Source organism: Oryctolagus cuniculus, chromosome 7 (assembly GCF_051225735.1).
Source record: "Oryctolagus cuniculus isolate XC-2025 breed Fujian yellow rabbit chromosome 7, ASM5122573v1, whole genome shotgun sequence".
NCBI classification, from domain to species: domain Eukaryota; kingdom Metazoa; phylum Chordata; class Mammalia; order Lagomorpha; family Leporidae; genus Oryctolagus; species Oryctolagus cuniculus.
The window spans coordinates 137,414,017-137,440,187 of NC_142873.1; the positions used below are offsets into that span (position 1 = coordinate 137,414,017).

Genomic DNA, 26,171 nt, shown 5'->3' on the forward strand with positions numbered 1-26,171 from the left:
CTTCTGAATAAAAGATCAGTCTTATTTCCTTACTTCACAATGGCACAAGTTATTCATTGTTCATACAAATAAACACTCTCATAGTTTTCTTAAACATGCAAGCTTTTTGCTCTATCTCTTCTCCCTATACTAGCCAACTTTCCCATTCCTCTACCTTCTTTCTTCCTAAAGGGAATCACAACTATGAATTTTGTAGGTATTAATCTTTTCTATGTTTTTATAATGTTACTGCTTTTACAGATATTCAGTATATAATTTTTGTTTTAAATTTATATAATAGTATAACCTTTTGTTTTTAGTCACTCCTCCAATATTGTTTTAATAGCCCACATTGATACAGAGATCTGGTTCATTCATTTAAATGTTACAAAGGTGTACCACCCAGTGTTACGTAACAATTTATGTACTGTTTATTGATTCTGCTATTTCTATGAATTGAGGATGTTTCCAAATTTCTGCTATTACATAAAATGCCTCAGGCCCATCTGTAAGATATCACTATGGTATATTATAAGTTTGAAGATATGTGAACATTCATCATTATGCCATCTTTTCAAGATAATGAAAACTGTTCTCCAAAGCAGCTGTGCCAAGTCATATTTCTTCCAACAATGATTTGTGAGAGTTTCTTTTACTTCATCCTTATGAACTTTGGTACTTTATAAGATTTTTAATTTTAAAAATGTAACAGATGTGAAATGGTATCTTACTGATTTCATTTATAACATCTTGATTATTGAGTCTGAGAATCTTTTTATGTGTTTACTGGCTATTGGGTTCCCTCTTTTGAGAACTACCTGTTTCTCTATTCATCTGTCCTTTAATTTTGTAAAACCCTCAGGTATATGGGCAGAAAATATTCTTCCAGTATTTTAACTTTGTTTATAGTGTCTTTTGTACTACACAAATTTAGGTAGTAATCAAGTTTATTAATATTTTAAGTTCATATTTTGCATTTTGTTCAGTGTTACAGATATTCTTTTTTCTGAAAAAATATCAATTTTGCTTTTCCACATTTAGCATTATAATCCAACTAGAAAATGTGTACAAGAGATGGATCTAATTAGTTTTTCAAATGGTTAACAATTGCATAAATACACTTTATTAAATATTCAACTCTGGCCGGCGCCGCGGCTCACTAGGCTAATCCTCCGCCTTGCGGCGCTGGCACACCGGGTTCTAGTCCCGGTCGGGGCACCGGATTCTGTCCCGGTTGCCCCTCTTCCAGGCCAGCTCTCTGCTGTGGCCAGGGAGTGCAATGGAGGATGGCCCAGGTGCTTGGGCCCTGCACCCCATGGGAGACCAGGAAAAGCACCTGGCTCCTGGCTCCTGCCATCGGATCAGCGCGGTGTGCCGGCCGCAGTGCGCCGGCCGCGGCGGCCACTGGAGGGTGAACCAACGGCAAAGGAAGACCTTTCTCTCTGTCTCTCTCTCTCTCTCTCACTGTCCACTCTGCCTGTCAAAAATAAAAATAAAAAAAAAAAAATTCAACTCTTTCCCTGCTGTGAAATGTTACCTCAGACATTTACAGAGTTTCCAAAAACATATAAGTGTGCCTTATTTCTAAGCTCTCTTTCTGCTTCATTAATATGTCTGTGTTTACACTTAACATAAGAAGTGTTATACTTCTTATGGTTTTATAATAAGTAGGGCAATTCTTTCTTTTTTCGTTTTTCTTTGAAATTATATTGGCGTTCTTTGGTCATTTGTTTTTCCAGATAAAGCTTACCATTAAGTTATCAAGTTTCCTGACATGCTTTATTGGGATTTTAATTAGAATTCTATTTATATATTAATTTTGGGAGAACTTCCCTCTTACAAGATTGAGTTTTCTCAGGAGTTCTATTTCATTTATTTTGATTTTTTGTGTCTTTCAATCAAGTTTTATAATATTTTACAGACTTCTTTAATGCCTGAATACCTTCTTTTCAATTCAAACTCTTGATCTCATGATATATGTTAAAGTTCAGCTAAGACATGACTCCTATAAGTATTTCCAACTTTCTAGACTCATGTGTATGCCCCTCCTTTATGGTCTTTGATTTATTTATTCATTCTTTGCTTACTATGACCAAGAGGTCTGCTATACGTGGAAGGTACACTGATAAGTAAGATGGACAGTCCTTAGTTTCACTCTAATAGGAGACATGGAACTGTAAACATTTGTAATTTGGGGTAATGCATGCTATTACAGAAGGAAGTACACCATGCTATGGGACTATGTAAGAGAAATACCTAACTCAGACTTGGGGGATGGCTGGATGGGGAGAAAAGGGTGAAATACTGCTTCTCAAGGAAGTAATATGTAGACAGAAACCTATAAGAAGAACAGAAGTCAGCAAACACAACAGTGACTATAAACCATAGCACTGATATTCTCATCTTGTTATTTTACTGAGAAAGCTCTCATGGCTTAACTATGAGATCATCTGGTTTTTGAGTATGTTTTATGTTTCAGATTCTTCAACACTATTTTTTGACTCTCAAACTGCTCATGTTAATCATTACTTGCTTATTGGTTGTTCTTCCTTCCTTAAATGCCAGTATTCCCCATGTTTTTACCACCTTTCTCTTCCCTGTTTAATCTAACTACTATTCCTAAAGATTTTTCCCTACTTTTATTGTTCCATAAATGGGATTTATATTCTGAGTAGTCCAACACTTTTTATTTTTTAGCTCCTACCACTAAAGGTTTTCAGAAATTAAATTTCTTTTTTTTTTAGTTTTTTTTTTTTTTTTTTTTGGCAGGCAAAGTGCACAGTGAGAGAGAGAGACAGAGAGAAAGGTCTTCCTTTGCCATTGGTACCCTCCAATGGCCGCCGTGGTCATCACGCTGCGGCCGGCGCACCACGCTGATCCGAAGCCAGGAGCCAGGCGCTTCTCCTGGTCTCCCACAGGGTGCAAGGCCCAAGGACTTGGGCCATCCTCCACTGCACTCCCTGGCCACAGCAGAGGGCTGGCCTGGAAGAGAGGCAACCGGGACAGAATCCAGCACCCCGTCCGGGACTAGAACCCGGTGTGCCGGCGTCGCAGGCAGAGGATTAGCCTAGTGAGCCACGGCGCCGGCCAAATTTCTTTCTTTAAAGAATTATTTTATTTATTTGAAAGAGTTACAGAGAGAGGTAGAGGTCTTCCATTCTGCTGGTTCACTCCCCAAATGACCGCAACGGCCAGAGCTGAGCTGATCTGAAGCCAGGAGTCAGGAGCTTCTTCCAGGTCTCCCATGTAGGTGCAGGGGCCCAAGCACTTGGGCCATCCTCCACTGCCTTCCTAGGCCATCCATAGCAGAGAGCTGGATCAGAAGTGGAGCAGTTGGGTCTTGAACTGGCACCTATATGGGATGCTGGCGCTGCAGGATGGGGCTTTAACCCACTGTGCCACAGCGCTGGCTCCCAGAAATTAAATTTCTAACTATGAGATGTCTCTATTCATATGTTCCATAGAATCCTTAAGCTGACGTGGTGTAGCAGGTAAGGCCACTGCACTGCTGGCATCCCATATAGGTGCCAGTTCAAGACCCAGCTGCTCCACTTCTGATCCAGCTCTCTGCTATGGATGGCCTGGGAAGGCAGTGGAGGATGGCCCAAGTGCTTGGGCCCCTGAACCCACATGGGAGACCTGGAAGAAGCTCCTGGCTTTGGATCAGCTCAGCTCTGGCCATTGAGGCCAATTGGTGTGTGAGCCAATGGATGGACGATATCTCTCTTTCTCTGTGTCTTTCAAATAAATAAATAAATAAATCTAAAAAAAAAAAGAATCCTCAAGCTTTGTACATGTTACCATTTGATCTATTTAAACATGGTATATATTGCCAACTAAACAGCAACAGCAAGAGATCTACCTCCCATTATCAGTTGACAGTATCACCATTCATACCTGTTAAAAATCCCAGAGTCAGGGGCCGGTGTCATGGTGCAATGGGTTAAAGCCCTGGACTGCAGTGCTAGCATCTCATATGGGTGCCAGTTCAAGTTCTGGCTGTTTCGTTTCCAACCTCGCTCTTTGCTAATGTGCCTGAGAAAGCAGTGAAGGACGGTCCAAGTGCTTGGGCCCCTGCACCCATGCGGGAGACCTGAAAGAAGCTCCTGGCTTCTGTGTTTGGATCAGCTCCAGCCGTTGCAGCCATTTGGGAAGTGAACCAGCAGGTGGAAGACCTCTCTCTGTCTCTCTCTGTGTGTGTGTGTGTGTGTGTGTGTGTGTGTCTGTACCTCTCTAACTCTTTCAAATAAAGAAAATAAATCTCTAAAAAAAAATCCCAGAGTCACTATTGTGAATATATGCCCTTCTTGGAAGCCATTTTATAATACAACATAGTCATTGAATTTGAAGGTTTTTTAGAAGGATTAAAATAACCACAAAAATTTTCTGGCAGGCAGTTTTTTTTTGTTTTTTAATATATCAACTTGGCTCAACTACTAGTTGCCATTCATTTAACAAAACACCAATGAAAGTGTTGCTCTGATGGTATTTTGTAGATGTAATTAAATCCATAATCAGTTGACTTTAAATTAGGTAGACTATCCTACATAATGCAGATGGGCCTAATTCAATCACTTGGAAGGTCTTACAAGCAGGGCTGAAGCTCCCTTAAGAGAGAAAAAAGAAATTATACCTATAGACAACATCTTCAGCCTGTGCCCAAGATTTCTAGATTGTCCTTCCTGACAGCCTGCTCTAAGGATTTCAGAGTTGCCTAGCTGTCAAACTGCATAAACCACATCTCTCAGTATACTCATATAGCTCCCACTGGTTTTGCTTTTCTGGTTAAACCTTTACGGATATACCAGACTTAAGAGTTTATTTGCAAAAACAATTCCTTCCAAAACCTGGTAAAGCTTTTGGTCTATGTGTTTTTCAGTCAGTTCCACATACCAGTACTATACCCAAAGTTCTTCCCCCCTCTCTGGACATGGCTTTTACACCTATTTTTCCCCACTTAATCCTTCTAATACATTCCTGCCTCTTCATCCCACGTTAGACCATCAGCATCTCTTACCTGAACTAGTGATTGAAAAGCCTCCTAACTGGCTTCTCAGATTAGCTTTTTCTCCTCTATCTATTCTCCACACTGCTGCCAGAGGTCTCTTTCTGGAAAACAAATATGATCATGTCACTATTCTTAAAAACCTTTGAAATCTCCCTACCTACAGGAAAGAAATAATTTTGCTTTTATTTAATTATCTCTAGTTTTATCTCGCATTTCTATTCTCTTTGCATTTAATTTTCTGTTTTTTTTTTTTTTTTTTTTTTTTTTTTTTTTATAATTTGTTGAAATGAATGCCCAGGTTACTGACGCATTTAGTTTTAAATTCTCTCTAAGCATTCCATAGCTGATCATATCTGTTCTGAATGTGCATATTCATTATCCTTCAATTCAAAATACTTTAAATTCCTTTGTGATTTCTTTGACAAACAGGTTATTTAATTATTTCTTAATAATGTCCAAAGTGGACTTCAAGTTCCAATGGGAACATAATAGTAATTTTGTTCCAAATTTTCCCATCTTTCTCCCAGAATTTGTATAGAGCAACAAAGAGAATGCTGAAAAAAAAAAAAAACTAAATATTTTCAATGAAACTAGGAGATCGTAAAACTAGAAAAATGCCACATTATAAGTAAATATGGTCCAAAGTACTTGGGACTAGTGGAACCTATGTAAAAAGTCACATCTGAACATGGGAGTATAAAGGACCCTGGTGGAAGAATTGCAAATTTTCACTCTCAGCAAGGATTCTATCCTTAGTGGGAACTGCAATGTTTAGAGCTGAGATTGAATGGGAGATTCTCAGAAAGAGGAAGAGACGGGAAGTACAGAAAGTTTCACGAGAGTGAGTGGAGGGTGGTTTAGAAATGCCAGTCCCAGAAAGCACTACCCCTTCAAAAGTGATGCATGCACTTTTCCTGTGTAATTTCTTATTTTGAAATAATTTCAAACTCAGAGAAAAGTTATAAAAATAGTATAAGGACCTCCTATATACTTTACACAAATTCTCTGTTAACATATGAAGCAGGCAATTTAAAAGGCAGAAGATTTATCCCTTGGTAACAGAAATAGGTAAGGACTTAGGGAGATTCACAGTTAGTAGTTCACATTACTTAAACCACTTCAGTTACAGAGAGGCAAAGAAGATATGATTATATTTTGAAGAAAGAATTCATCAGAACCAAGGACAGAGGGCTTGAGCAGAGAAATCTGGAAAAGTGACCTGTTACTAAGGTGCTCCTAATGTTCTTGCCACATCCCTAAAGTCCCTTCTAATAGAAGGTTTGGAGAATTAGATCTCATTTGAATTTGAGCACAAAATGATAGTTACATATCCATACAAAGATACCAGAACAAAATGCAGAAAAGCAGAGCAACATCTCTGATAATGAACACTCAACACAGTATCATCACAAAACAGGAAAATTACAACCCTTTTTTATAAACCATAAGTTCAAAAATTCTCAATGAAGATATGGAAGACAATCTCAGAGCAGAAATTTAATAATTCAAGGAAGAGAGAAAGACAGTTAACCGGAGGAAGTGAAACGAGCAGAATTCAGGAATGGAAGAAAAAGATTTTGAAAAATTCAAAAATGAACACTATGGAGTTGGCATTGTGGTGCAGTGGGTTAAGCCATGCTTGCAATGCCAGCACTGCGTATCAGAGTACCCACGCTTGAGTGCTGGGTGCTCTGCTCTGATCCAGCTTTCTGCTCATAAGTCAGGAAGACAGCAGATGATGGCAGAGGAACTTGGCCCTGACACCCATGTGGGAGACCAGGATGGAGTTTCTGCTTCTCAGCTTTGGCCTGGCCCAGCCTTGACTGCTGCGGTCATTTGGGGAGTGAAACAGCAGATGGAAGATCTCTTTCTCTCTCTCTCTCCCTGCTTTTCACATAAATAAATAATAAATAACAAATCTTTTAAAAGAATCTCATGAGCATACTGTAAAATAATGCCACAAGGAGCACAGTAAGGGTCATGAAGGATATGGCCAACTAAAAAGAAAATCTAGGAAAATAATAGGAAAAAAATACTTTCAGCAAACAAAAATGACAGATGCCTTCTAAGAAAAATAAAAATCAAGGTGACATCATACTTCTCCATTAAACATTTAATGTCAGAAAGCAGTGGAAAAATACCTACATGTACTGAATAATATAGCAGCAACAAAGAAAAGGAGAACTTATAGGAGATACAAGACAAAATAGAAACACACTAACAATAGTAAATTTAAATTTATTTTTCCTGGTCTGAGAGAACAAAACACCAAAATAAATAAGGAAATAAATGACCTCGACAATATAATCAAAATGGTAGCTCTGATGGATAATAATTTCATTCTGCCCTAATAAATACACTTTATTTTGAAATATTCACTGAATTATCACAAACTAACCACATATTAGGCTACAAAAATATATCATCAAATTCTAAAAGTAGTAATACAAACCACATTCTTGGAGGCCGGCGCCGCGGCTCACTAGGCTAATCCTCCACCTAGCGGTGCTGGCACACCGGGTTCTAGTCCCGGTCAGGGTGCCAGATTCTGTCCTGGTTGCCCCTCTTCCAGTCCAGCTCTCTGCTGTGGCCCGGGAAGGCAGTGGAGGATGGCCCAAGTGTTTGGGCCCTGCACCCCATGGGAGACCAGGAGAAGCACCTGGCTCCTGGCTCCTGCCATCGGATCAGCGCGGTGCGCCGGCTGCAGCACGCCGGCCGTGGTGGCCATTGGAGGGTGAACCAACGGCAAAAGGAAGACCTTTCTCTCTGTCTCTCTCTCTCACTATCCACTCTGCCTGTCAAAAAAGCTAAAAACAAAAACACCTCTAATATGAAAATTTAGTTTCTCAAATATTTGGATAATAAGGGAAATAAAATTTGAGGGGCTGATGTTGTGGTACAGCAGGTTAAGCTGCCACTCACAATGCCAACATCCAACATCGGAGTGCTCTTTTGGAGTTCTGGCTACTCTGCTTCCAATCCAGATCCCTGCTAACGTGCCTTGGAAGACAGAGGAAAATGGCTCAAGTACTTGGACCCCTACCACCCAGTGGGAGTCCTAAATGGAGTTTCAGGTTCCTGGCTTGGGCCTGGACCAGCTCCAGTCATTGTGGCCACCTGAGGTGAACCAGCAGATGGAAGATATTCATATTCTCTCTCTCTTTCCTTTCTCTCTGTCACTCTACCTTTCAAATAAAATATGAAAGTAAATAAATTGCTAATCTAGTTAAAAAAGAGAAATAGCCTTAAATCAACTTGGTTAATTGAAGTAGAGACAAAAATTATAAAGATAAAAGTAGAAAGTAAGAAGACAGAAAACAAAGCCAGAAAAATAACTAAAAAATAAAATTAAAAAATTCTATCACTGGGGAAAAAAAATCAATTGACTAAACTGCTAGCTATTTTAATCAAGAATAAAAAGAGAGTGGGCACAGTGGCCTAGTGGTTTAAGCCACCATTTGTGATACCAGCATCCCATATTGGAGTACCTGCTTGAGTACTGGCTGCTCTGTTTCTGACTCAGCTTCCTGCTAATGCACTCTGGAAGGAAACAGATAATGACTCAAGTACTCGGGTCCTGTCATACCTGAGAGACCTGGATGGAGTTCCAAGCTCCTGACTTCCACCTGACCCAGCCCTGGCTATTGTGAGCATTAAAGGGGACTGAACCAGCAAATAGAAGACCTTTCACTCTCTCACATTCTTTCTGTCTTTCAAATAGATGAAAATAAACATTTAAAAAAAGTCAAAAGGACAAAGCATAAACATACAAAATAAGAAATAAAATTTCAAAAAAATTGTTGTAAAACTCTATACAATTAAATTTAATATGGCTAAAACAAATGATTTTCTAGTAAAATATGACCTACCAAAGTAAATCCAGACACCTTGAACAGAAAGATTTTCATAAAATAAATGGAGAAAGATTTAAGAGTTGCCCACTAAACACGATGAAACAAAAAATATGAGTATTATGATTTTATAGGGGATTTACAAGAGTTGATAACTTTAATTTTTTTTTATTATTTTTTTTATTTTTTGACAGGCAGAGTGGACAGAGAGAGAGAGACAGGGAGAAAGGTCTTCCTTTGCCTTCCAATGGCCACCACGGCCGGTGCACCATGCTGATCCGAACGCAGGAGCCAGGTGCTTCTCCTGGTCTCCTGTGGGGTGTAGGGCCCAAGGACTTGGGCCATCCTCCACTGCACTCCCGGGCCACAGCAGAGAGCTGGCCTGGAAGAGGGGACCGGGACAGAATCCGGCGCCCCGACTGGGACTAGAACCCGCTGTGCCGGCGAACTTTAATATTATTTTAAAACTGCTGGCCAGCGCCGTGGCTCACTAGGCTAATCCTCCGCCTAGCGGCGCCGGCACACCAGGTTCTAGTCCCAGTCGGGGCGCCGGATTCTGTCCCGGTTGCCCCTCTTCCAGGCCAGCTCTCTGCTGTGGCCAGGGAGTGCAGTGGAGGATGGCCCAGGTGCTTGGGCCCTGCACCCCATGGGAGACCAGGAAAAGCACCTGGCTCCTGGCTCCTGCCATCGGATCAGCGCGGTGCGCCAGCCGCAGCGCGCCGGCCGCGGCGGCCATTGGAGGGTGAACCAACGGCAAAGGAAGACCTTTCTCTCTGTCTCTCTCTCTCACTGTCCACTCTGCCTGTCAAAAAATAAAAATAAAAAATAAAAAATAAAAAAAAATAAAAAATTAAAACTGCTATATGGGGGCCAGCGCTGTGGCATAGCAGGTAAAGCTGCTGCCTGCAGCACCAGCATCCCATATGGGTGTTGGTTTGAGTCCTGACTCTTCCACTTTTGACCCAGCTCTCTGCTATGGCCTGGGAAAGCAGTGGAAGATGGCCCAAGTCCTTGGGCCCCAGCACCCACGTGGGAGACCTGGAAGAGGCTCCTGGCCCTGGCCTTGGATCAGCCCAGCTCCAGCCACTGCGGCCATCTGGGGAGTGAACCAGTGGATGGAAGCCCTCTCTCTCTGCCTCTGCCTCTTTGTAACTCTGCCTTTCAAATAAATAATTAATCTTTGGAAAAAAAAAAAGAGAAGAAAACACAGAATCCTCTTGTATTCAAGTGCAAAAAAAAGAACTGAGTTTATGTTAAACCAAAAACCAAATTAAAAAAAAAAAACTGTACATTTTGGAAAATAGAAAGCTTTTGAATTTTTAATGAAATGTATTATTAATACTGAAATTTGAAAAGGATTGTACAGAGAAGTCTCCAGATTTTTTTTTTTTTTGTATTTTAATTTAAAAAGTAAAGTATTAGCAAATAGTATCACATTAAAGATGAATCTATGGGTTGAGTATTTGGTGTACTGGTTTAAGATGCCACTTGGTACACACACATCTCATTTTGGAATGCCTGGGTTCAAGTCCTGCTTCTGCTTCCATTTAGCTTCTTGCTAATGTGCACCCTTGGGAGAAGGCAGGTAATGGCTCAGGTAATTGGGTCCCTGCCACTCACAGAGGAGACCCAGATGAAGTTCTGGCTTCGTCCTGGCCCAGCCCAAGCTGCTGTGGGCATTTAGAGAGTGAACGAGTGGATGAAAGATACCTATCTGTCTCTCTCTGTCTCTGCCTTTCAAATAAAGTGAAAAACAAAATAAAACTGTTAAAAGATTAGAAGACTCTAGAGTAGCAGATGTTGAAGACATTCACAATTCATATCAGAGTGTCAGTGTCAGTACCTGGCACTTGTTCCTGACTCCAGTTTCTTGCTGGTGAAGATCCTGGGAGGATGAAGTGTTGGCTCAAGGAGTTAGATCCCTGTTACCCACATGGGAGACCTGGTTTGAGCTCCCAGCTTCCAGCTTTGGCCTGCCCAGCCCTGGCCATTGTAGGCATTTGGGAAGTGAATCAGCATATGGGAGTTCTGGCTCTCAAATAAATTGATTTTTAAAAATTTAGGAATGCCAGTTTGGTTCAATGTTTGTTAAAAGAAGAAATATATCATCAGCTCTACAGATGCTAAAAAGGCATGTGCAAAATTCAATATGCATTCTTAATGAAAAGTTCTTAAAAAATAGGAATAACAGATGTTCCTTAACATGATAATATATACCAACACACAGGAATGCATAAAACCTAATGCAGAAACACTGGGAACATTCATTTTAAAGCAATGAATGAAAAAAGACACCTACTAATTGCTACTGTTTACTATTATCATGTCTAATTAGTATATCTGATAAAAAAATTAGAGGTATCAAAAAATCAAAGGAAGAGATAAATCTATCACTGTAGATAAAATGATCATAAGCTAGAAATCCCAAGAAAATAACTTGAATTCAACAAGGCAGAGAGATAAAAAGTTAGCACATGGAAATCAAAAGCCTTCATGTATATAAGCAATAACCAGTTAGAACATACAAACCTATTTAATAGCAACAAAAAGGAGAATAATTCCAGGAACAACATAAAACATGCAAAGTTTATGTGAAGAAAACTTAAAAACTCCTTAAGGAAACAAAAGTAATCTTGAACAAGCAGTATATGTTCTTGGACAGAAAGACTCAATACCTTAAATACAATCCTTTTTTCTAACTTAATTTTAAATGTAATGAGTTTTCAATAACAATAACAACCTGTTCTCTCCTACTCACCTGATCTAGACAAGGGGTTTCAAAAGTACAATAAGGTACAGTAAGAGTTGCCTTGAAAATCTTGAAAAGAAAAAATGGGACTAGCCCTATTAGATATTAAAAGTCACAAAAGAAATCAGCAACTAATACATACATGTATGTGCGCACAGCAACACACAAACTTCTGCATGGAAAAATAAAAAATAAACAAACTAAAACTCCACTATGCCAAAGGTCAAAAGACAAACAACCCACATAACAGACAAATTTAGGGGCCAGCATTGTGGTGCAGTGGGTTAAGCCCCTGCCTGTGAGGTCAGCTGGAATGCTGGCTGGAACACCAGCTGCTCAGTTCCCAGTTAATGCACCGAGGAAGGCAGCAGAAAATAGCCCAGACACTTGGGCCCCTGCCACCCATGTGGGAAACCTGGATGGAGTACTGGCCTGCTAGTTCAGCCCTGGCTGTTGTGACCATTTGGGGAGTGAATCAGCAGATGGAAGATCTGTCTCTTTGACTCTTCCTTTCTCTCTGTCATTCTGCCTTTTAAATGAACAAAATGAATCTTGGGAAAAAGAAAAGAGAAAGAAAGCACTCCTAGTAAATGAGATAAAATATACAACAAGAAGAAAAGTAAAAATGTAAACCAACAGTTCATTTAAAAACACAAGTGGCCCTTACATATGGGAAACATCTGTCAAATGTACATTGAAAGAATGGGGTCGGTGCTGTGGCGCAGCATCCCATATGGGTGCCGGTTCAAGTCCCAGCTGCTCCACTTCTGATCCAGCTCTCTACTATGGCCTGGGAAAGCAGAAGATGGCCCAAGTCCTTGGACCCCTGCACCTACATGGGAGACCTGAAAGAAGCTCCCGGCTCCTGGCTTTGGATCAGCGCAGCTCTAGCCATTGCACCCAACTGGGGAGTGAATCAGTGGGTGGAAGACCTCTCTCTGCCTCTCCTCCTCTCTCTGTGTAACTCTGACTTTCAAGTAAAATAAATAAATATTTTTTTTTTTTAAAAAGGAAAGTACATAACAGGGATGGTCATTTAGCATAGTGTTTAAGATACTGGTTAAGATACCTGTGTCTCAAATAGGAGTATCTGGGTTCAATACACAGTTATGGATCCTGACTGAAGTTTCTTGCTAATGCAGAACCTGGGAGGCAGCAGGTGATAGCTCAAGTACTTGATAGACCTGGATCAATTTTTTTTTAAAATAAAATATATATGCAAACTACTAAATCGAAGAGTTTGAATCTCTAGTGGCTAAGATACAAGGAAAGAGGTTCTTTCACTCATTAATGTAAAATGTTTACAACCTCTATGAAGTTCAATCAGGCAAAAATGATCAAAGTTGCAAACACAGTGGAAGGCATTTGGCCTACTGGTTAAGACGCCAGTATACCCACTTGGGACAACTGTATCCCATCACAGGAGTGTTTGAGTTCAAGTCCAGCTCTGTTTTTTTTTTTTTTTAAACAATTATTTATTTATTTGAAAGGCAGAGTTTACAGAGAGAGAGGCAGAGACAGCTGGAACTGGGTCCATCTGGAGCCAGCAGCTTCTTTTGGGTCTCCCATGTGGGTTTAAGGGCCCAGGCACTTGGGCCATCCTCTGCTAATTTCCCAGGCACATTAGCTGGGAGTTGATCAGAAGTGGAGCAGCAGCCTCTATCAGATACACCAAAACGTCGGCCCCTCCAGCTAAATTCTTGCCTCCAGCTTCCTGCTAATGAACTCCCTAAAAAGCAGCAGAACTTGAGTCCCTATCACCCACATGGGAGACCTGGAATGAATTCCTGCTTCTGGAATTTGGCCTGGCACAGCCCTGGCCATTGGCGGCATCTGGGAAGTGAACGAGCATATGGAGGATTTCTTTGTCTCTCTCTGCCTCTCAAATTTAAAAACAAACAAACAAAAACTGTTACAATTACCCTTGAGCCATTAATCTCACTTCTAGGATTTATCTTACAGATGCACATATATCTAAATATATTGAAATGATGTTCTGATATGATGAATCATAAAATAGTCCTAGTATATGTATCAGGGAACTGGAAAATACTCCCTCCTTGGGGTGAACATTTGGTATAGTGATTGATACCCATTTCCCATACTGGAATGCCTGGGTTTGATACCCAGCTCCGGCTCCTGACTCCAGCTTCCCACCAATGCAGATCCTGAGAGGCAGTGGTGATGGCTCAAATGATGAGGTTCCTGCTCCCCATGTGAGAGACCTACACTGAGTCCCCAGCTCCAAGCTTCAGCAAATCATTTGGGAAAGTGAAAACTGTGGATGGGTTCTCTCACATTAAAAAACAAAAATTAAAAAAAAAAGTTTTTTGAAAGTACGTATTTCCCCCTCAATCATATTTCCACAATGGCAGATACAACTGAACACAATGAGGATATTATGTACTGATGTGGAAAGATCCAGGAATCCTTGAAAGAATGGCTAATTAAAAGTGCCAGGCTGGAAACATCAGACAAGTCTAGAATATCTTGCTGTGCCAGAAAGCAAGAAACTATGAAACATTAATAAACTGAAAAATTACCCATTGGTAATTCCTACTGAAGTGAATTATTTGGATAACAATGATCAGTGAATACAACATCAGTAATTAAAAGTGGGAACTTTGGGGCCAGCACTGTGGCTCAGTGGGTTAACGCCCTGGCCTGAAGCGCCATATGGGCGCCAGTTTGAGACCTGGCTGCTCCACTTCCTGTCCAGCTCTCTGTTATGGCCTGGGAAAGCAGTAGAAAATGGCCCAAGTCCTTGAGCCCTTGCACCCACATGGGAGACCCGGAAGAAACTCCTGGCTCCTGGCTTTGGATTTGCACAGCTCTGGCTGTTGCGGCCATTTGGGGAGTGAACCATCGGATGGAAGACGTCTCTCTCTCTCTCTGCCTCTCCTCTCTCTGTGTAACTCTTTCAAATAAATAAATAAATCTTAAAAAAAAAAAAAAAAGTGGGAACTTCACAAAGAGGGATTCCTATATCTAGTGATTAATTTCTGGACCTATAGATTCATCTTAGCCTCACTAAAATTAGGATCGCAAGATACTGTATGCCTCCTAAAGTGAAATAATATAAAACACTTAAGAAGTATTTTGAACCAAAAGTGAATCAAACTTCTAAGGTCAATTTTTGTTTTCTAAGGAAATACAGGGGATAGAGGCAAGATAATGACACAGGAAAACAGACAAATTCAGATTTGAGGATATCCTACAGGTGGAGTGACTATAAGCTTCTGTTATGAGTCAAAAGCATAAAAAAGGAAAAAAGAAAATGACAGACAGAAGAAAACAGAATGATTAGGTTTAAAAGGCATAATAACCAAATGTGATACTTGAACCTGATTTGGATTCTAGTTAGAATCAACCAACCAGAAAAAGACATACTTGAGACAAACAGGGAAATCTGACTATAAAGAGGATATTAGAGGGTAAAAATAAATAATTGTTTTTAATTTTCTTATATATGAAAATGACACTGCTGTGTAAGAGAACACCCATATTCTTAGTGGTGGACAGAGAAACAGTGGGAACAAAATAACATGCTGTCTGGGACTGATTTTCAAATACCACAATAGAGGAAAAAATGTAGATAAGTTAAGTAATGGTGGAAAAATTCTGGCAACTTGAATAACAGCTACATATATAGTGGTTCCATCATACTATTTTATTTTTTTATAAACTTGAAAATATTTGTAAGAAAACACCTAAAACTGAATACAACTGGCACATTATGCACTAGCACCAGGCACAAATGCCTGATGTCAGGCCACCATGACCAAAAAACTCTTTTTTTTTTAGATTTATTTATTTATTTATTTGACTGGTAGAATTATAGACAGAGAGAGACAGAGAGACAGAGAGAAAGGTCTTCCTTCCATTGGTTCACCCTCCAAATGGCTGCTACGGCCGGTGTGCCGCACTGATCCGAAGCCAGGAGCCAGGTGCTTCCTCCTGGTCTCCCATGCAGGTGCGGGGCCCAAGCACCTGGGCCATCCTCCACTGCCCTCCTGGGCCACAGCAGCGAGCTGGACTGGAAGAGGAGCAACCAGGACTAAAACCCAGTGCCCATAAGGGATGCCGGCACCGCAGGCAGAGGATTAACCAAGTGAGCCACGGCGCCGGGCCCAAAACTCTTTCTTTTAAAATACCCATTTCCAGTGAAACGTTGACTTAGAGTTAAAAGGACAAAGGTGAGTTAAAATACAACATTGCTCAGATGATCATGTTAGGGCTTTTAAATTTGTTTGCATGTACTTATTTCATGTTTAGTAGCATTCCAAAACAAGTTCTTTGTAGAAGCTTTCTAAATGCAATGTAATAAAAGTATAAAGGTTTTTCTTGTTGTCATATCCAAATATTATGTCAAGTCACCAGTACATGCCATTATGTATAAAGTTTACACACACACACACTCATGGGCCATATAGGAACCAACTGCCCAATATGGAATATGGCTTCAGTTCTCTTACCATCGATATTCAGCATCATTTTCCACATGGCAGGCCGAACAGACTGATGGAATCCAAACCATACTTCCCTGCCCCCTCCTAGAGGGTGGTCATATCCTTCTGGAGCTGAGAAAAAGGAGCGTCCCACAGGTGTATATCTAGAAAAATTAAAAAGGCATGTTCAATTCTTTCCAATACAAGTATACAAATCTGAATGAAATACAGCAGAGACTAAAGCGCAGACAACTAATTTATCATAATGAAGCTTATCATTATAAATATATAAACCTAAACATTTTCCAAACTCATAAAAGCAAAAAGTAGCCATTCTAAATGAAAACATCCATTAGCATCCTCACTGATATTCTCAATGTTAGTTTGCATAATAATTTAAAAATACATTGTGAAAAATAGCTTAAAAATTAACATTCCAATTTTAAAAATGCTCAAGAGTAAATAATTATTGATCAGAAATCCATTTCTATAAATGTGTTCGTAAGACATACTATTTTTCTTTAAAAAAACATAATAGTCTGGTATATGTGTATGTGTATATGCATGTACACACATACATATGTGAGGTGACAGTGTGGTTAAAAGAGTAGCAATTTCAAAACAATTTGAAGCTATTATACTGACAGTAAAATTTCTTTTAAAAAGCAAGGAGAGGGGTTGGCACTGTGACATAGTAGGCTAAACCTCTGTCTGGGATGCCGGCATCCTAAATGGACACTGGTTCAATCTAGCTCTCTGCTATGGCCTGGGAAAGCAGTAGAAGATGGCCCAAGTGCTTGGGCCCCTGCACCCATGTGGGAGACTTGAAGAAGCTCTTGGATCCTGGCTTTGGACTGGCTCAACTTCAGCTGTTGTGGCCATTTAGGGAATGAACTAGCGGATGGAAGACCTTTCTCTTTGTCTCTCCTTTTTCTGTCTGTAACTCTACCTAACAAATAAATAAGTAAAATCTTAAAAGAAAGCAAAATGATTTAACTATAGAAAGTATCTAAAAATGTATCAGTCACTCAAGGTTTATAGCCACTAAGAGAAAGGGTCAGGCATTTTTCTGTGAATGCATTAATTAGAATAATTTAGCTAATTATGTTCATTTATTTGCAAATTTCAGATAATTTTTCTGTAACTTAATTCTCTCAATGAATTTATATATGCATGCTATTCCTGTTCAACTGAAATAATCAAAAGATACAAGATATGAAAGTTAACCAAGGGAGGCCTGCACAACTTATTCTTAGAAGGAAAATCTTCATATTTAAAATGCAAAGAGGAATAAAAGCCAGAAGCACCCACTTCATGGAGGGCAGATGACGTAGCACCACATCAACGGCATGGACAGGGTTAGTGCTGATTGGCTTGTCTAATTCCAGTGGCTCAGGCAAGGTCCGTCCTGTCAGTACTTCATGCAGTAGGTGCCAACTCACCAGAGAAACAAATTTGATTGACACTTTGAAAGGTCGATCTTTTCCACCTTCCCCAGGTAATGTGACATCTAAATCTACCTGTTGATAGGAAAAGACTCAATTGGCAAATGTTGAAAAAGATAAATACAATTTAAAGTTTAACTTATAAAGAGATCAAAGATCTAAGAAAAAGTAAGACAAAAATAAAAAAATCAACCTCAATGTCAATCAATTACAATAATTCAGATAACAGAGTTATTCCTGTCAGCATAATCTGTCATTTAAAAATACTGGAAGCTACCCAGACACTCTAACACTTAGGTAGCTATAACAAAAGGAATGGGGGTGGGTGTTTGTTTGGGGTGCTGCTTGGGATGTCTGCATCCCATATTGGAGTGCTTTGGTTCAAGTCTCAACTGTACTTCTGACTCCAGCTTCCTGCTAATGCATACCCTGAAAGGCAGCAGATAACAGCTCAAGTATTTGCATCTCTGCCACCCACGTGGGAGACGTGGATTGAGTTTCAGATTCCTGGCTTCCACATGGCCCAGCATCGGTTGTTGCAGGCAATCAGGCAGTGAAGGCCTCTCTGTCTGTCTCTGTCTCTCTCTGCCTTTCAAATAAAATGAAAATAACAAACAAAAAATTTTTAAAAGGAATGAGAAATCTCTTGCAACTGATATGAAATAATTTCTAAACTATATTGTTAAATGCAAAATGCAGCAGTACAAAAGATTACAAATAGTACAGCATCTTTTGTGAAAGAAAGGAAAATGAGTAAATATTCATTTATTTACTTATTTTTACAAAAAGAAACAGTAGGTATGAACTGTACAAAAGAAAATTGGTTACTTTCTTTTTTTTTTTTTTTCTTAAAGATTTCATTCATTTATTTGACAAGTAGAATCACAAACAGTGAGAGAGACAGAGAAAGGTCTTCCTTCCACTGGTTCACTCCCCAATGGCTGCAACGGCCAGAGCTGCGCCAATCCGAAGCCAGAAGCCTGGAGCTTCTTCCAGGTCTCCCATGTGGGTGCAGGGGCCCAATCACTTGGGCCATCTTCTACTGCTATCTCAGGACATAGCAGAGAGCTGGACTGGAAGAGGAGCAACCTGGGACTAGAACAGGCACCCATATGGGATGCTGGCGCCACAGGCGGATTAACCCAGTGCCCCACAGCGCCGGCCCCAGGAAATTGGTTACTTTCAAAGGATGGGAAAGAATGGAATGGAAGAAAAAAGGGAGAACAATACTGAGTATATTTTTGGGTACAGTTAGGAAGCACAGTGAAGTTCTATATATTTAAATTTTTTTAAAAATCAACAAGGATGGAAGGAAAAAAATTAAAAGTGAATGTAGACATATTCAAATGAACCCAAATGTACTTCAAATGAATAACATAACTAGAATAAAAGAAATCACTAATGCAAGAAATTCTTTAATATAGTGTATTTCCTATACCCTCAATTTAGGGGATGGAAATGAAGAAAAGGTAGGTTTAGAAGAACTGCATTAAAATAAAACCTCAAATTCTCATTAGATCTGTTTCATGCCGTGGTATAAGATAATTCAGAAACTATCTTGTTTGAGCATATTTCAAAAAGTTCATGAAAACTGAATTAAAAGGTATGTTTATATGGGTGCAAAAATTCTGAAATTCATGCATAGTTTTTTTCACAATACATATTTTCCATGAATTTTTTGAAGACCTTTCATATGAACTGCAGGACTGAGCAAATGAGAAAAGTGAATGTTCTGAGGCACCAGGGGACTAACTAAAGAATAAGGAAGACAGAAACCTGGAATGGGGTTAGAAAGGAAGAATCCTGGGAAAACAGAACTGGAAGAATCAGTGTGAACTCATGTTTCCAATAAACATATATAAAACTTACTATACAAAGTATATTTACTGTTTAATGTTCTATTTTATTTACTTATTGGTCTATTTATTTATATTTCCTGCTTCTGTGTATGGAGAGGGCTTACAAGTACATATAGTCTGGCAACATCAAGCATACCTGGTTTCAAAATTGCATTCTCCAACTAAAATAAATCAAGGCTCCTCTGAGAAACAGTCATTGAAGGGTTACAGCAGGGAAAACATAAGATGAACCTGGCACATTTTATTTTGCCATAAAGTAACGAAGTATTTGTGGAAAAGTGTTAAGGGGCCGATGCTGTGGTAAAGCAGGTTAAAGCTCCAGCCTGCAGTGCCAGCATCCTTTATGGACACCAGTTCAATTTCCGGCTGCTCCACTTCTTCTTCTTCTTCTTCTTCTTCTTTTTTTTTTTTTTTTTTTTTTTTTTTTTTGACAGGCAGAGTGGACAGTGAGAGAGAGAGAGACAGAGAGAAAGGTCTTCCTTTTGCCGTTGGTTCACTCTCCAATGGCTGCCGCGGCCGGTGCGCTGTAGCCGGCGCACCGTGCTGATCCGATGGCAGGAGCCAGGTACTTATCCTGGTCTCCCATGGGGTGCAGGGCCCAAGCACTTGGGCCATCCTCCACTGCCTTCCCGGGCCACAGCAGAGAGCTGGCCTGGAAGAGGGGCAACCGGGACAGAATCCAGCACCCCGACCGGGTGTGCCGGCGCAGCTAGGCGGAGGATTAGCCTAGTGAGCCGTGGCGCCGGCCTCCGGCTACTGCACTTCTAATGCAGCTCTGTTATGGCCTGGAAAACCAGTACAACATGTTCCAAGTGCTTGGACCCCTGCACCAGCATGGGAGACCCGGAAGAAGCTCTTGGCTCCTGGCTTTGGATTGGCACAGCAGCCACGTAGGGAGTGAACCAGCAGATGGAAGATTCTCTCTCTCTGCCTCTCTGCCTTTCAAATAAAAATAAATGTTTTAAAAAAAAAGTAATTCTGGGACTGATGTCATGGCACAGTCGGTTAAGCCACCTTCCATGATGCCAGCATCCCATATGAATGCTGGTTCAATTGCTGGTTGCTTCACTTTTGAATGAAGCTGGTTGCTTCACTACTAATGAGCCTGCGAAAGCATCAGAAGATGGCCCAAGTACTTGGGCCCCTGCCATCCACGAGAGACCTGCCATTGTGGCTATCTGGGGAGTGACCAGCAAATGGAAGATCTCTCTCTCTGTCTCTTCCCCTCTCTGTTAACTCTGCCTTTCAAACAAATAAGTAAACCTTTTAAAAAATTACATTAACATTAAAGGGACATGATGTGTGCCAACTATTCATGAATAGTTCAGGAAAAAAAAAGTATGTATGTGTCTCTATATAGCTATATCTACAGGTAGAAGGAACAAAGAGAGAGAGAAAGAAAAAGTGATACAATAAATATGGCAAATGTTAAGAATGTTGGTGATTCTACCCAAAGGGAAAATGAGAATTCTCTGCATGATTCTTGCAGTCTTCTTGTTAAGTGTGAAAAGTTTATGGAAATGTTATTATAAAAAACTATGCATGGTTTTCAAATTTTTGTACCAAAATAAACATCTTTTAATTCTATTTTTCCACAAAAGCTTTGAAGAATCCTATTTTACACACATACACAAGTATTCTAATTTTTTAATTATATACAGAACATATTTCATGTGTTTCATAACACGTATTATAGTTTAAAATTATAATAAATAAATTAATTTAAAAGAAGACAATGCAAAAATATAAAGGAATGTGTATCTTACCCCAGTGGTTGCCACAGGAAGTGGATTGGCTGTATAAAGGCTTCTTTTTCCATCATAAACTGGTCTACGGTCTCCAAATATAGTTACTTTAAAATGCTGAACCATTGAGTCAACCACCTCCCTAAGAAGGGGGGAAAAATCACTTAATCCTCTGCAAAATGGAATACCAAAATGCTAACTGAAGTAATTTCTAGCATTGCTTAAAGCTGTCAAAAATCTAAGATATTCATTCATACATGATGAAGATTTTGCTTTCAGAATTATGGCATAGGTTACCAAAAATATTGATTACTATCCAGGATGACAGGCATTTCACCAAAGAGAAGAATAAACCCAGGACACAGCTGTCCTGGAAAATGCTCGTATTCTCCTTAGAAACTGACTTAAAATTCCATTCACTTATCTCTAAAAACTCCTTAACATATTTACCTCTCTTTCTCAAAGAGATACTCTTTCCACTTTACTAAAATAGCACCTAGTACCTATCTCCATTAGAAACTTAGTCTAGGGGCCGGTGCTGTGGTGTAGTGGATTAAAGCTCCAGCCTGCAGCGCCGGCATCCCATATGGGCGCCAGTTCAAGACCCCGCTGCTCCTCTTCTGATCCAGCTCTCTGCTATGGCCTGGGAAAGCAGTGGAAGATGGCCCAAGTTCTTGGGCCCTTGCACAGCAGATGGAAGACCTCTCTCTCTCTCTGGCTCTACCTCTCTCTGTAACTCTTTCAAATAATTCTTTAAAAAAAAAACAAAAGAAACTTAGTCTAGTAAATTATAATTATATATACTTCCTTTCTCTGAACAGTGAGCTTTGTGAGAGCAACAAACACACCAGAATCCCTTGTATTTCTCCATCCTTACCACAGTATCTAGCCAGTAAGGATATTTATGAACCTTCCATTTTTACCCAGCAAACATTTTGATCCCATATACTGACATGGAAAGACAGTCAAGACTTACAAATTCTTTTGAAATTACAGACTTAATATGGAGAATGATACCAAATTCCCTTAAATCATATTTGAAAAAACTATAAAATAGGATATCTGGAAAGATATGTGCCAGAGAGGAAATTGATGAGGTGATAGGGTGACTTTTGTTTATTCAATCTAAATATATTACAATGAGAGTAAACTCACTAGAATAATTTAAAATAAATTTAAGGCATTCAAATCAAGCCCAACCATTTGAGGAGGAGTAGGCAGTAAAAGAAACCAGCAATTTCTGATGGGAGTAAATAGGGAGTAGGGGGAGGTAACAAGTCATACTAAGAGTAATTCTTTCTACATGACACAAAGTTTCTATGTTTCCCTTCTTTTTAATTTTGCTTTGCTGAAACTATTAATTCAATATCAAGTCTTTCTACAGTACATTAAAGAATAAAGATTTGATTCTCCTTCACTTTTTCGTTTTAATACAAATTTCAATGATTTTCTTCCATTTTAAAGTTTTCTTTTGAGGCCATTACTAATAAATCCAGTTTCTCAAGTGAAATTTAACTGATATAATTAGCATATTTTGACTACTGTGTCATTTCTTTTCTTTGTAAAAGATTTTTTTTTTTTAGATTTTTATTTATTTACTTGAGAGGCAGAGTTAACAGAGAGAAGAAGAGACAGAGAGAGGTCTTCCATCTGCTGGTTCACTCCCCAAATGGCCACAATGGCCAGTGCTGGGCCAATCTGAAGCCAGGAGCCAGGAGCTTCTTCTAGTTCTCCCATATGGGTGCAGGGGCCCAAGCACTTGGGCCATCTTTTACTGCTTTCTCAGGCAATAGTGGAGAGCTGGATGGAAGAAGAGCAGCCAGGACTAGAACCAGTGCCCATATGGGATGCTGGCATTGCAAACAAAGGATTAATCTACTGTGCCACAGTGCCAGCCCCTATTTATATATGTGAGAGTCAGAGTTACAGAGAGAGAGAGCTCTTCCATCCATTGACTCACTAACCAAGGTTACAATGGCCAGGGCTGAGTCAGGCTGAAGCCAGGAGCCAGGAGCTTCTTCTGGGTCTCCCACATGGGTAAGGGGGCCCAAGCACCTGGGCCATCCTCCGCTGTTTTCCCAAGTGCATCAGCAGTGAGCTGGATCAGAAGTGGAACACCCGTATTGGATGCTGGCACTGCAGGCGGCAGCTTTACCAGGCACGCCACAGCGTTAGCCCCTTGCTGCAGTATTTTTTCCCACTAGTTTTCATTCCCAATTACCATCATTTTCAATTAAGACCTCATGTCCTAGTACCTACATTTTCTTAACTTTCTTATTTTTTATGTTCTCTAGTTTTTTTCCTTCTCCAACCAATTTACACACCATTGTCAATGAGTCTACAAATTTCACTTTTATTCCTCAAGCACAAAAGCTTGAGTTCATCAAACTCCTCAGTTCATGACATACAACATTATCTCTATATGACCCCTCAGGTAACTGACTGCTTTCCTTCCATCCATCTCCTATCCTCATTTCCTTTCCCAACAAGTTGTTCCCTGCAATGTGTTTGGTGAATAGCATGCTGTTTATATTCCTTCCTTTACCCTCTGCACTAGATTTTTTTTAAAGGGAGGGTATTGTATTTTTTTTTTTTTTTTTAGATTTTTAAACTTTATTTGAGAGACAGTTACAAATAGAGAGAGGGAGAGATAGAGGATCTTTCATCCACTGATTCACTCCCCAAATAGCCACAAAGGCCAGAGCTGGGCCAATCCGAAGCCAAGAGCTTCTTCCGGGTCTTCCAAGCACTTGAGCCATCTTCTACTGCTTTCCCAGGCCATAGCAGAGCTGGATCAGAAGAGGAGCAGCCGGGACATGAACCAGTGTCCATATGGGATGCCAGTGCTGTAGGCAGAGGCTTAGCCCACTACACTAGATTTTAAAAAGCTATTTATGCTGGGCCAGCGCTGTGGCTCACTTGGTTAATCCTCTGCCTGCGGCTGGCATCCCATATGGGCATTGCCTTCTAGTCCCGGTTGTTCCTCTTCCAGTTCAGCTCTCTGCTGTGACCTGGGAGGATGACCCAAGTGCTTGTGTCCCTGCACCCGCATGGGAGACCAGGAAGAGGCACCTGGCTCCTGGCTTCAGATCAGCGCAATGCCATTGTGAGCCAACGGAGGGAAGACCTTTCTCTCTGTCTCTCTCTCTCAGTGTCTGTAACTCTACCTGTCAAATGGATAAATATAAATCTAAAAAAAAATCTATTTATGCTGCTATGGCATACTTAATTCCTTGTTTTTCCTAAAAATTATTTTTTTATTGTTTTAAAAATCTTCATCCATGAAACACAACTTGTATTTTAAGTTTAAAAAAAGATTTTAAATTTTATTTGAGAGTCATTCCCCAGATGCTTACAACAGCTGGGGTGGGGACGGGGCCAAAGCTGGGAGCATGGAACTCAATCCACATCTCCCACATGAATGGCAAGAACCCAATTACTTGAGCATTCATCATTGCCTCCCAAGGTCTGCATTAGCAGGAAACTGAACTCAGGAGCTGGAGCTGGGCACTGAACCAAGTACTCCGATAATAGTATGAGGGCATTAACCAATAAGCTCAACACTCACCCTGTATACAATTTAAAAGTGACTTAGAAGGCAAGTGTTTGATCCAGCAGTTAAGACTTAGGTTAAAATGCATGCGTTCAATATCAGAATGCCTTGTGGGGTTCAAGTCCCAGCTCCTTCTCCAGATTGCAGCTTCTGGATAAATGCAGACTCGGGGACACTGCAGATGATGGCTTAAGTTAGTAGTTTGGTCCTTGACATCCATGTGGGAGACCTGGATTGAGTTCCCAGTTGCTGACTTCAGTCTGGCCCAACTCTGGCCATTGTGACTATTTGGGGAGTGAACTAGTTGATGGAAGCTCTGTCTTCTCTCAAACAAAAAAAGAAAAAATTTAGTTCACTGTTTCTGACTGTGCAAAGCATTCCATAAACTGTCTATCCATTCTCCCAGCAAATGCAGACTCAGAATATCTTCAACTACTAGTCACCAAAACAATGTTACAATGCTTATCTCCTTGTAAGTCCTCTTATGAACCTTTGTGAAAATTAATCTCTGGTTATATAATCAGGAACAGAATATAGGCCAAAGTGAATTTTTAAACATTTAATTATTTATTTGAAAGTCAGAGTTACATAGAGAAGGAGAGGGAGAGGGAAAGAGAGAGAGAGAGAGAGAGAAAGGTTTTCCATCTGCTGGTTCATTCCCCAGTTGGCTGCAATGGCCGGAGCTGTCCTGATCTGAAGCCAGAAGCCAAGAGCTTCCTCCAGGTCTCTCACATGGGTGCAGGGGCCCAAGGACTTGGGCCATCTTCCACTGCTTTCCCAGGCCATAGCAGAGAGCTGGACTGGAAGCAGAGCAGCTGGGACTTGAACCGGTGCCCATATGGGATGTCAGCACCATAGGTGGCAGCTTTAACCACTACACCACAGCACCGGCTCCAGAAACACTAAAAGCATGTTTTAATTTAGATTTATCTATTTTTTTTTTTTTGATAGGCAGAGTGAACAGTGAGAGAGAGAGGCAGAGAGAAAGCTCTTCCTTTTACCGTTGGTTCACCCCCCAATGGCTGCTGCGGGTGCGCTGCGGCCGGTGCACCACCATGATCTGTAGCCAGGAGCCAGGTGCTTCTCCTGGTCTCCAATGTGGGTGCAGGGCCCAAGCACTTGGGCCATCCTCCTCTGCACTCCCAGGCCACAGCAGAGAGCTGGACTGGAAGAGGGGCAACCGGGACAGAATCCGGCACCCTGACCGGGACTAGAACCCGGTGTGCCAGCGCCGCAGGCGGAGGATTAGCCTATTGAGCCGCAGCGCCGGCCTAGATTTATCTTAATGAATTTGACCATTCTTTCATGTGTCTATGTTTCTTCTTTTATAAATTCCCTGTTTCCTTTGCCTTAAAAAATTATTTATTTATTTATTTGAAAGGCAGAGAGACAAAGAGAGGGTGAGACAAAGACCTTCCATCCACTGGTTCATCCTCCTGATGGCTGCAACAGCTAGGGCAGGGTGAAGCTCCAGTCTTCATGTTATACTGAAGGTGTTTCTTTTGTATTCTAATTATAAATGAGTTATTAATAG

General features: G+C 40.5%; 1 protein-coding gene across 5 annotated transcripts in view; it reads right to left on the reverse strand.

The window, feature by feature from the left end:
• AGO3 (argonaute RISC catalytic component 3) overlaps window positions 1–26,171 on the reverse strand; it is a 138,041-nt gene that overhangs the window by 66,693 nt on the left and 45,177 nt on the right. For 4 of the 5 annotated variants that reach the window (XR_016211118.1, XR_016211119.1, XM_008273686.5 and 1 more), the window contains exons 3-5: window positions 21,106–21,226; window positions 17,347–17,555; window positions 16,063–16,199 (exon numbers count right to left, since the gene is read on the reverse strand). Coding sequence is in view for 3 of the 5 variants with exons in the window: in XM_008273686.5 (XP_008271908.2) it covers window positions 16,063–16,199; window positions 17,347–17,555; window positions 21,106–21,226 (467 nt within the window). In the remaining 2 variants the exon portion in view is untranslated. Of the gene's footprint in view, window positions 1–16,062; window positions 16,200–17,346; window positions 17,556–21,105; window positions 21,227–26,171 lie in introns of those variants that run through there. The other variant, XM_051832182.3, reaches the window with a different exon arrangement.